At 38.8% G+C, this 12,707-nt stretch overlaps 1 protein-coding gene and 1 long non-coding RNA gene across 3 annotated transcripts in view; one reads left to right on the forward strand and one right to left on the reverse strand.

The window, feature by feature from the left end:
* LOC142021930 (uncharacterized) overlaps window positions 1-12,707 on the forward strand; it is a 28,559-nt gene that overhangs the window by 4,904 nt on the left and 10,948 nt on the right. The gene's annotated exons all lie outside the window — the stretch shown is intronic.
* Window positions 3,396-7,876, reverse strand: LOC142021928 (parvalbumin, thymic CPV3). Its single transcript, XM_075011273.1, has 5 exons — window positions 7,836-7,876; window positions 7,184-7,251; window positions 6,607-6,739; window positions 6,038-6,147; window positions 3,396-3,421 (listed from the first exon to the last, which is right to left on the reverse strand). Exons 2-5 carry the CDS (start codon window positions 7,242-7,244, stop codon window positions 3,396-3,398), a joined length of 330 nt encoding a protein of 109 aa, XP_074867374.1. The 5' UTR covers window positions 7,245-7,251; window positions 7,836-7,876.

Genomic DNA, 12,707 nt, shown 5'->3' on the forward strand with positions numbered 1-12,707 from the left:
GCATATCTTAAAGCATGTACAGCCATGTGTCTCATCCAGAGCAAGGGTTCCTAAACTGTGATATATGAGTTTGGTAGAAGTGGTACATCTGACACTCTTGAAAAACAAAATCATAACCCTTCCTGTTTCAAGTGAACAGTCATCACACACATTGCAATGCACCGGAAAATGGCCAAGATGCAAAATACTCTTTCCAGACTGTTTTCAGACATAATGACTGTCTCATTGACCATGCTTCCATAGAAGTCATGTTTAGTGATGTATTATGTGCGGTGGGATTGGAAATGGGTGCTGTGGTCTGATCTGGTGCTCAGCTGGCTGGCTTTCTACAGAGGGCCCACACACAGGAAGCTGCTCCAGGAAAAAAAAAACAAAAAACAAAAAACAAAAAAAGAACCTTGCAGTACAAGAAAAAGTGCAATTTATGTAAAAGTTTGTGTTTCAGTGGGAAATGCATTTGAAACCATTTTGGGACTTCCCCCGCCCCCCAGGTATATTTCTTAATCACAGAATCATAGAGCTGGAAGGGACCTCAGGAGGTCATCTGGTCCAGCCCCCTGCTTCAAGCAGGATCAACCCCTACTAAGTCACCCCAGCCAGGACCTTGTCTAGCTGGGACTTAAAAATCTCAAGGGATGGAGAATCCACCACCTCTCTAGGCAACGCATTCCAATGCTTCACCACCCGCCTGGTGAAGTAGTTTTTCCTAATATCTAACCTACACCTCTCCCTCTTCAACTTCAGACCAGTACTCCTTGTTCTGCCATCTGACACCACTGAGAAAAGTTTCTCACTCTCCTTTTTAGAGCTCCCCTTCAGGAAGTTGAAGGCTGCTATTAAATCACCTCTAAGTCTTCTCTTCTGTGAACTAAACAAGCTGAAATCCCTCAGCCTATCCTCATAGGTCTTGTGCTCCAGACCCTTAATCATTTTTGTTGCCCTTCGCTGAACCTGCTCCAGCAAATCCACATCCTTTTTATACTGGGGGGCCCAAAACTGGACACAATATTCCAGATGTGGCCTCACCAGTGCCCAATAAAGAGGAATAACTACTTCTCTAGATTTGCTCAAAATGCTCCTCCTAATGCACCCCAGTATGCTGTTAGCTTTCTTGGCTACAAGGGCACACTGTTTACTCATATCCAGCCTTTCATCCACCATAACCCCTAGGTCCCTTTCCATCGTACTGCTGCTGAGCCAGTCGGTCCCCAGAATGGTTGGTAACATACTGCTTTGAGGGTAGATAGTGTGTGTGTGTGGCACAAAATAACGTCCCAGTAATAGCAGGTAGAAGAAATGCTTGTAAATTGTGTGCACATGATCCAACTGAATATAGTTTCTGTAACTTTGCAGCTATAAGATGTAGCTCCTCTCCTAGGAACTTTCACAGATTCTTGTATTCCTGCCTTGGCAACAACTTGTCACCTCACAAATACTTTAGTTAGCCCTTTCCTGCACTGTATTTAACATTGATGTAATCAACAATTGCAAACACTGGAAATATGGGGAGCAAGAAACATGGAATCCTGAACTCAGGTCAGGGGAGTAAAGTAGGGAATAGATTTGCAAATACAGTACTTGGGTCTAAAATATAAACATATGTTCTTTTAAGCCAAATTATTTCATCAGCCCCACTTATGGACCCCATTTTAAGTTACTGAGGTCAGTCTGCACTGAGGCTTTAATGATCAGACCAGGGATAGCCTGAGCATTTGGAGTAGACAAGACGAAGCTTCACAAGCTTAGAAAAAAAGGTGTCACATCCAGACAGATGAGTTCATACACTCTAATGCATCTGGCCTGTTTTCCTAATGAATGGATGATTATTTGTTCATAAAAGTATTTTTCAGCAGTGCATAATATAGCCTTGGGGGAGGATATTTTTCAGACACTGCAGGCACAGACTGGAAGTGTCATGTGACTTGTACACAGGAGTCCTGTGCCCTGTCAGCAGTAATTCCCCATAGATTTCTCCATGCATTTAGCATTCCTCTACAGAGAAGGTTAAAGGCTGGCACCAAAGGGGAGGCACTAGAGCAGTATGGCCTTAGATTACAAGGCACTAGGGAGTACAATATGGGCTTGTCTGCATTTAATTTACATTTACTGTATTGTCTATTCTGACAGGAGAGCTTCTCCTGTTGGCATAGGTACTCCACCTCCCAAGAGGTAGTAGCTACATCAACAGGAGAAACCCTCCCCTTGATATAGCACTGTCTGTACCAGGAGTTTGGTAAGTATAACTGCATCTCTCAGAGAGGTGGATTTTTATGTAAATTTGTAGTGTACATCAGTGCTTTATCTTGTGGGATTTTTTTTACAAATCCATGGTTAGGAGGATCATTTCCCTTCCTTGTGATTTTGAAAACCCTGTGAAATAGCATTATCTTTGCAACCTCAATTATGTGTAAGTTTTCTTGTGATTTTGGCCCTTCTTCAGGAAAACATAGTCCTGAGCTCAAATTACTAATACAAAATTAAGCAGAAAACTGTTATCTCCTATTTGGATAATTGTGTTTATCAAGGTTCTGCATGGTATTACAACAGCCCAATCCTGAAGCTCTTTCTTAGGCAAAAGTCTATGAATGTTTCTGAATTGGAATTCAGTCCAAGATTTTTTTCCCCGCCCCTCTTCTACTGAGAAGAAGATGGAGGACTGAGTCCTTGGGACAGGTCTACACTAGACCTGAAATTTGATCCTAGATATGCAATACCAGTTACAATCAATCGTGTAGCTGGGATTCACTTATCTGGCCTCCTGACTAAGGGAGGTTGATGGGAGAGACTCTCCTGTCAAGCTCCCTTAGTCCTTGCAATGATGGGATCGACTGTTGAGCCCCAGTGGTTTGATTTCACACATCTCCACTAGGCATGTGAAATGGAACCCCAGAAGATCAACCCTGACCAGGTCGATCCCTTGGCAAGTGTAGATTTACCCTGAGTCTTCAACAGGTCAACCATTTTGCTGGGAATTTTGGGCTTGACCCAATGAGAGAACTTCCATTGACTTCAACAGAAGGGCTATTGTGGAAGGTTGGTCGGGAAGTGGGAATCAGGATCTTTCTGCAGATTAACAGTTTTAGTTTAGGAATTGACACATGTACCAGCGTGCTGTTTAGAAAGATCAAACACAAGCAGCAACATGTGATGAAAAAATTATTTTTATTGGATAATTTTAAGGGCAGTATCTGCTGAAATGTGTTCCTAGAACATGGTAAAATGGTCCACAACAAAAATGGTTATTAACTGGTACCTTCAGTACTGCAGCAAACAAATAACAGATACTATCAAGATTAATAAATAAACAAGGGGGTAAATCCCTGATTAGAGTTTTAGAATGTCATCTTCAGATTCATCCACCCCTTTCTGTTTCTTTCTCTGTTGTCTGCAGTCTTTCAGGAGTGCACCATTTCCTGGAATTCTACAAAGAAACAATAGAACTATAACAGCAGCATTACTAAAAACAATATATTGGAAATAATCTGAACACTACATCTTTATTAAGTACTTTGCAACTGGAAAGAGCATAAAACAATCAAGTGAAAAGAGGCTGGAAGGGAAGGAAAAAATAGAAGTAGTATGTAAGAGTTAGAACAAGCCTTGTGATTGTTATAAAGTAGGTTTCTCCTCCATTTCAGACTAACAGACATGCATCATCATGCACTTAGTTCTCTGTAAGCTGAGCGCTTGGGCAGTCACACATGAGAGACTGAAGTACCGCCTGTCTAATTAGCACAGCACCCAGAGAGGACAGTATGTGTTCCTACTGGTGGTGCACATCCACTTGTGCCTTGGTGCAAATAATAAAATTTATCCTGCACATGGAAATTAAAAATGGTAACACAGATCATGAGTCCTGTAATTTTGGCACCATACTCAGCTATAATGGGGTTTATTACCTAAATTATTTCTGTCAGGTCAATACATCCATGAAAACAATAATTACATTTTATCCTCTATTTGCTTCTTATGGAACCTCACGAACTTCACTATTTTGTAGGCCTTTTGGACTACACTAATTTTACAACCCTATTTACATGTAATTTAAACCCACACCTTCTTCCTAGGATTGATTTAATTTTTTAAGAGAAAAACACATTTTCCTAGCTCAAGGAATAGCTGTGTTATGTATGAAAGCCATCAAGAGCTAGACTGGCACAAATGAATGCCCTCTGTGGTATTTATACTATATTAATATTGCTATTTGATCCTCCCAGTTCTCTCTGTCTGTCTTTTTCATAATCTGTCCTAAATGAAGTGAACCCAATAATATGTTCATTTGAGTTAATGTCTGAGGACATTTTGAGTTCTAAATGAAGGAAAATAAGTTCAACCATCCTCTATTTTTAGTTCGTTTACTTCATTTAGAGCATGGTAATGATGTCCTTCGGCAAAAATCCTGCTACTGTTTTGTCTGGTTGTGATATACTTTTCTGGACCTCCATAGAAACATAATAGCTTTTTAGAACTTTGCAGACCCATAGATTCTGGGGGACAGAATATTCCCTCAATCCCATTCCTGTGGGAGCAGATAAATTACTCATGAAATCCCATCAGTTTACCCATTCACATTTTCTATGGTACTTATTTTATCCCCTCTAGCCCTCTCATCATGCAGCAAGTTTGGGAATCTGCACATAGGGCTATTCCTTTCATGTTTCTCTTTAGGGCCTCTTCTCCATGGCAGCCTATCTTCTCATTGAGCCAAGTGGCCATTGGCTGCCTGTCTGCCTTTGTGCACCACCAGCCCCAAAAGGGAACAAAAGACACAGAATTTGGAGATGTGGAATTTACTGCTGCATTGGGCATTAAATCACACTGGACTCTCCTGGAGTTAGGGGAAGATGCTACTACCTAGCGTGATCATATCGTGAAATCTGACCCCAGCCCATCATCACCCTGACATTTCACCTCAAATCCACAGGATCCAAACCCCACGCATACAGGACCCTTTGTGGGATCTGGGGAAAGGAGATGATGCTACTTGATCATCTCTGCTCTCCCATTACACTCACCCTGCCTTGGTTCTGTGCAAAACAGAGGGGTCCTAAATACTACTCTCCGTTAAACTGCTGCAGATCTGACAAGTTGTTTTTACCCATGAAAGCTTATGGTTTTGTAACTAGCGGTCACCAAATGAAATTAATGGGCAGCAGGTTTAAAACTAACAAAAGGTTTCATCATGCAGTGGCCTGTGGAACTCCTTGCCAGATGTTGTGAAGACCAGGACTTTAACAGGGTTAAAAAAAAACAACACAGATAAATTCATGGAGAGTAAGTAGGTCCACCAATGGCTATTAGTCAGGATGGGTAAAGAATGGTGCCCCTAGCCTCTGTTTGTCAGAGGCTGGAAATGAATGACAGCAGAGGGATCACTTTGATGACTACCTTCTCTGTTCACTCCTGGGACATCTGTCATTGGCCTCTGTTGGAAGACAGGATACTGGGCTAGATGAGCCTTTGGTCTGATCCAGTTTGGCCATTCTTATGCCCCAATAAATCTGCTAGTATTTAAGGTGCCACAGGACTCCTTGTTGTTTTTGGAGATACAGGCTACCACAGCTGAGGCAAATCTGGAGTAACTTCACTGACAGAGTTATGGCTGGTGCATTACTAGTGTAACTGAGCCCATTTGTATGTGATACTGTGGTGATCCTGCATGGGCTGTCTCCTCTCATAAGTTTTGCACTAGCCTAACTGCACCTATGTTACTCCTAGCTCACCCCGCCTTATGAGGGAAGAGAATTATCTCATGATTCTGAACATAATATTCTCATTGAAGTAAACAGCAGTTTTGAGTGAGCAGTAATGATTAGACCCCATAGGATATGTAGTCTGCTTTTCAAATGGCTCCTGCACAAAGGATTTCAAAAATAAATCTCCAACATCTTGCCCTGATTATCCACTCACACAGATCGTAAATAAAGAGTAACACCACAGAAGTTAGTGGAGTCACACTGTTAAGTGAGAGAAGAATGAGGGCCCACAATAGCACATTCTCCTTTACAAATTATTCAATATATAAATAACTTCATACCTTCAGCCCCAATTTTGCCATCCCCATCATGATCTGCAGCTGCCAAAAAAGCCTTGGTTTCTGAAGCAGTTAACACTCGGGCTCCACACTCAAACCGCTGGAGGAAATACCTAGAGGAAAAGATTTTGGGTGTAATTTTCACTGATGACAATTCTTTTTTAAGCCAGGTGCATCATCAAACCAATCCATTTCTATAAGCAGATTATCCACCTCTTGCTGCCAAGTCCCCAAAGCAGAGCCTGCGTTGTTTTGGAAGTTAAAGCTTCATTTCATACATTTCTGCTTGGGAAATGCAGTCCTGACATGTTTGTTTGGACGTTAACCCAAAGCACAGCCCGGGGGAGTGACATTTTTCTCTACGTACTCTCTCCTTTATTGCTAGTTTTTAGACCTTATTCTTTTCTCTCTATAGAGTCCCAGAGGACATATTTCAAAATCAGTATAAGGATGTACCATACTTTGAGAATGACCTGCCCTCAGCTTCAGCGGAGGGGATGATTAGGGACACAAAATAATCCTGATCATTGTGAAAGTCTCTTACTACTCAGAGAAACAAAGAAAGCTCTTACTTGAGTTCATCTTCCTCAATAAAACCACTTTGGTCATTGTCTAAGAGCTGGAAGATATCTTTAATCTGGCTGCTGCTCTTTTTGGACATGCCGCTGATCTGAAAGAATTTTTTGTGGCTGAAGGAATCTGGGGCTGGAAATAAACAACAAAAGCCAGGATGATCCAGGTCACTTCAGTTAGCATTCCAGGTTTTAGCATCAAATCACAAATAGTCTGATCATGTTACTTTGATATTTTAATTGTATTGTGATAGATGTATGGGCAGCCTTTTTTTCCCCTCCTGTTTACAAGAAACTGTCAGTGCCCTGACAATTTAATTAATCTTACAACATAATAAATGAATATGCAGAAACATTAAAGAAATCATATATGGGTAACTTATAAACTTAGCCTACCAACTGTCTTAGTCACGAACAGTAACAAATTTAACTCAGGCACTAAATCAGAAAACAAAAAAATCTCTTTCCGAAGGTGAACTCTCTGCAAATATATTTTCAATATTACTTGAAGACTGAATTGAATTTGTTACATATTTCACTGAATAACAGATCTGTATTTACCTATATATTTTCTTACCTTGGCAGTCCTTCAGGGCAGCGGCAATATCAGAAGGGTTGAGGAAGTCTGTGATGCTCATTTTAAACCTGGTGCAAAATACAAAAGGTATTGCAGCCATGTTGAAATGAAATTTAAACATGTACACAAATAAATAGGTGCTCCACTGTCAGCTTGTCTGTTTAGAGTTTTATAATAGACTATTTTAAAAGTAAGTAGTGTAAAAGGAGTATTTGAAGGGAAGATAAGCTAATTAGAAAACACTGATGCTACTGTTACTTAAAATTTGTATATCCTTATTTTAATCAATTTGCATGCATGAATGTAATTTTAAGTTGGTGACACATTTTTGTCTGTTACCTAGTCAGTATTTAGACCGGGCAGACAGATGAAAACGCTCTATGTAACAGGTAAAGCAACCTAACCACTAGTTTATTGGAATGTGTGGTATTTAGCAAAAAAAGGGAATGTAGAAGAAAAAGGAAAGGAAAGAAGGCTTTTTCCTTTGCCACCAACAAGCCTGAAAAAGAAATCAAATACAAGTACTTATCTACATAGGCTCCATCTTTACATAAGCTCCAGAGATAAAATGGAACATCTTACACTGTGAGCTGCTGTATTTGCTACTAGCTCACACTTGCACAGATCTGGTCTTTAATTTCTGACTGCTCACCTTTTTTATTTTCCCAAGTAGGTGAAGAAAAAAGAGCTGAAGAAGAGATATAAGACAAAACAGTAGTGTTTTCAGGCTTACCAGCCTGGCTTATATAGGTTTCAAAAGGTGACAATAACCACTACTTAGGTTACCTTGTCATGGATCAAATGCTCAATTTGAGACTAAGCTCAAATTTCCTACCTAACTAAATACCTTTTTTCTATTTATAGTTTAAGAGAATACAAATAAGAGCAGCAATTTTTAATATATCCACATGTGCTTTATTCAATTTTCAACTTTGTTATGAAGACAGAGTCCCACAAACTCCAAAGACTTGGGGTTTCCCAATAGCATCCAGACTTCAAAGTCATCTGCTGGAAAGTGACTCCAACAGTCAGATTCTTAGAAAAGAAAAGGCAGCTAGGTTTTCCTAATTCTGTTGGCTTTGGGCTGGCTCAGAGGAAGCTTGAGATGAAAGATCTGAGGTGATGGGTCAGTCAGACAAAGAGAACTTGTCACTAGAACAGTGGAAAGCAAGAGGTTATTTCCTATGATCTTTCTACAGCAAGCTTGATTTTCACAAGTCCCTGAAATGGGAGGCGTGGAGACCAAAACTATCACTCACAGAAAGAGCCAGGTAAACTAGGGTAAAAGCGAACACGTTAGTTTTGTTATCCATTTCTTCTTTGCAAGACAGGATGGCCTATCTAAAGAATCCATGTTTGAGTTATTTTAAATACATGTATTTATTACATATATTTTAAAATATATATATTTTTAGATAGATAACAGATGTATTTTACAAATGACAGATTGGATTTTAGTATGTCTACAGAACAATATGAAAAATAACACAAGTAATTTCCTTAGAGTGAAATTAAAATTACAGGCATACAGCAATGATTTTAGCATATTAACTTTCAAGAACTTTAAAATTGTACAGAAATCTCTCAAATGTAAGAAAACTGCAACTGCAGGGTTACCACTCAAGCAAGATTCTGCTCATGTGGTTAAGGGTTATTCATGTGAGTAAGGGTTGCACCATGAAAACCACAGTACAAGCACTTGAATTGTTAGTATTTATGGATTTGTCTGGTTTTAGTACAGTAATTTATGCATACATTATCCTCTCGAAGTACATATATTTCTCTTGTTAGTATTGGCAGAAATTATGTAACATACTAAGCAGGGAATATGTCTCACAGGAGGCAAAAGTCATGCTTTATGTGTTGTATACAGGTGACATATAATGAGTCTAGGCTTGATTCTCCTCCCATAATTGTATAAACTCATGGTTGTCTGTGGATTTACTAGTGATCTACATTATATTAGTGAGAAGAGTATCAGGACAGAATAATTGTTCATAATTTTTGTTACCTAGAATTTGAAGTTAAGAAATATAAAGCACTATGGAAAGTAATTTAATAATTATTTCCTTTCTTTATTGCCACACATTTTGTAAGAAGTCTTAAATCACTAATAATTAAACACTTGCTTTAGATGCCTCATTAATGTTGCACACAGTAACAAAATAAGATGTATTGGTTTGAATATGGGCAGTTGATGTAAACTGACTTAAGTCCTGTTTCCACCAGTTGCGGATTTGGTCTGTAGTATCTACTCAAATGTTGCTGGATAGGAATTATTTACATTCTTTGCACAGACAGGGTCAATTCTATACACTGTGGCTAGAATATGAACAATGACACTATAGGCTAAATCCTGATAGCTTTGTTCAGTCCATACACAGCAAAAATTACTGTTGAAATTAGTGAGCATATTGCCTCAATAAGAAATGAGTGAAACTGAATACAGACATCAGGATTCATTTCCATTAACAGCATCTCATATGAACTATAACAAATACTGAATGGCATCACCAGGCTCTTTTCTCTGGAAAGCTATTTACAATAATTGTGGGTCTCACTTTGAAACATGGGCCAGCTCCTCAGGTAGTGCAAATCAGTGTATCACAAATTATTTTAATGGAGCTATGATAATTTGCACCATCTGAAGATCTGGTCCCATGGCTTTTCATGGTCCTCCATCCATCCTTTTGGCTCAGTATTTCATCCTCATGTTATTTTTTCATTTAAAATTTGTTAGACAGAGGAAGTGGGATTGATGTACTATGTATTTTCTGCAGGTTTTCTCCATAAACTGTTGCTTTCCTTTTCAGGTGGGGGTTTTGCATCCTCTTCTGTATTGTCCATTTTATGTCTTCTTCTGTCTTCTCAAGATCATGTGAATTCCCACATTATGATGTCCTTACTGAACTTCTTTCTTTACATACTAGTGGGTTGCTTCTGAATATTTGCTTGGATCTATCTCAGCACCCAAGTGTTTTCTTATTAGAACTTACACTGTATTTTTAAAATCTCTTTGGGTGTCACCATTGACTTCTGTTGGGCCAGGCTTTGACTCCTGGACTTCATTGTGGGCTTCTTTTGTTTCCACTTGGATTCTTTCTATGCTGCTTGCAGAACTCTCTTATTCTTAAGCATTTGTTATGCTGGGTGACGCTAATTTGCAAGGACAAGCAAATATAAATACCTTGAAAACAACATGGAGATCAAGGCTATTGTGCAAGACCTCACAAGACCTGGAAGACTTCCTGTGTTCTGTTTGCTACCAAATCACACATTCTCCCCTCCCTACCTTTACACTGAATTATGTACTTGAAGCTAGTGTGAAAAAAACAGCTAAATCTATTTTAATTTTGCAATTAGCAAAGCCATTACAGTGGTGGTTTAAATTTCTAAGGGAAGCCAGCACATAACTTTTTTTTTTTTCCCCAATATCCATGTTCAACTGTCTATGGACGGACAAAACCTTCAAAGGATTGTCTCATAAGCTCTGCCACTTCAAACATAATATTTACAACCATTCACCCCAAACTAAATACTCATAAGCAGTAAAGTAATGGAAATGAGTTGTGCAGTGCAGTGAAGGATATAGAATAAAAGTAGGGCAATAGCTAGCATAGACAGACTGCAACCGCTAAAGATGGGGTTCTGCAATGTTTGAAATTCAACACTGAGACCAACTGTGATGCTAATCTTCTCTGAAAGATGGGTTACAAAAGCCTAAAAGAGCTGAATTTCAGAATGAAGTTGATGTCACTGTATAATGATACAGGTGGAAATCTAGAGTTACTGGTATTTATTTATTTATTAATGACACTCTTCATCTGCCTCTCCTTCACTACAGTTAGACTAAAATCACCAGGGAGTGCATCATATACAGAGATATTTTAATTAAATAAATTACTCTTCTGTATCCAAATATGTTGTTTTTTGGATTACCTGGTATCTCTCTTAATTCAACTGTTTACATTTTAATAGTGTAAGGTGTAAAAATGAATTAAACCAAAAGGACAATGGAAGATATTTTATAACAATAATGTGCAGTCAGTGTACAAGTATAGAACGGCCATATAATACTTTAAATAATGAATCAATCTTACTGCAACCACCAATTTACCTTAGCTAAGGAGCTGGCCCTAGAGCAAAGAATTCTGTTTTCAGAAATGCTTGTCCAGTTTTCTTAGTAATTCCAGAAAATAATGAAAGAAATGGTAGTTTTTGTTTCTCAATAGAGCTATTTCAAACCTCCATTGGATTATTTTTCTGGAGAGTTACCTGGTGCATAACCTTCCATTTGTATTTGTTTTACTGTCTGCACAGTAAATGCTTACTGTCTGTCCCAAAATGCTTTTGGGAAGAAATTCATGGGTTGTTGTTGTTGTTTTGTTTTGTTTTTCTGGTTTAAAAATTCAGAATTAAATTAAAAAGTACACTTTGACAAATACAAAGTAATTCATATTGTGAAGTTCTAACCATGGAATGAATCCACTCACAGTATAGTCTAAACGAGAGCCTTAAAGCATATCTGGTTAGAATATCTTCCTAATATTTTCCTAATTTATTTCTGCTAACTTCTTCCATAGGCACAGGGGAACTTGCATTACATTAAAACATGGATATTTTTCAGGCTGTTCCTTTACTTTTTGTCTTCTGTTAGTTTTAAATGGCTTAGAATTAATTAGCAAGTGACAAGTCAACTAGGACATTAACACCAGGAAATGAAAAAGGAGCTTCAACATCAGTGTCAGGTGAGACTGGAGAAGTGTTAATCCGAAACTGACTACAATAGTGTAAAGGGATGCTCTAACAGCAGTTCTAAAAGCCATCAACTTCATCTTCTCACTGCACTCATGCCAGAGGTGGTGCCGTGGCATCACTCCTTTTGTCACCAGTTTGGAACTGGCCGTAGTAGGAAGCTCAACACTCACTAGCACCTAGTCCTCATTTACACTAAAGCCTTATGCACAATGCTGACAGTGTAACCAATAGTGGGTGTAACTAATTTATAGTGTGAAAGGGTCCATAGTGTAAATCAGAACCATGCCCCACAATGAACCAAGTCCTATGTCACTTCTGGTGCTCACCGGGTGCATCCACTTCCATCCTAAGGAAATAAATAGTCAGTTCTATCCAGGTAATTTCGAAAAGATTCTATATCAGGTGGGATAAGTTGGCATGCAGCCTCAAGGAAACAGAACAGAGATGATTGGGGGATAAACTGTTTTCTGAAAAATCAAATAGATGACATCTTAGTCCTACAGATGTCAATAGCAAAATTTCTATAGATCACCATGGGGTCAGGATATCTGCCAAAGTTTTGGGTGGGACTTCAGGGTGTGTGACAAATGGAGGATACACCCTAAAGAGCCAAAATATCTAGAACAAAACAATGAAAGTTATTTCTCTCATACTATCGTGTGGTAACACTGAGTATTATGTACTTTCTCAGCCCTAGTAAATAAGATATTTTGTATAAAAAATAAGCTCAGAATAAATACTGTCTTGAACTGCAGCAGAATTATTC

Source organism: Carettochelys insculpta, chromosome 16 (assembly GCF_033958435.1).
Source record: "Carettochelys insculpta isolate YL-2023 chromosome 16, ASM3395843v1, whole genome shotgun sequence".
NCBI lineage: Eukaryota > Metazoa > Chordata > Testudines > Carettochelyidae > Carettochelys > Carettochelys insculpta.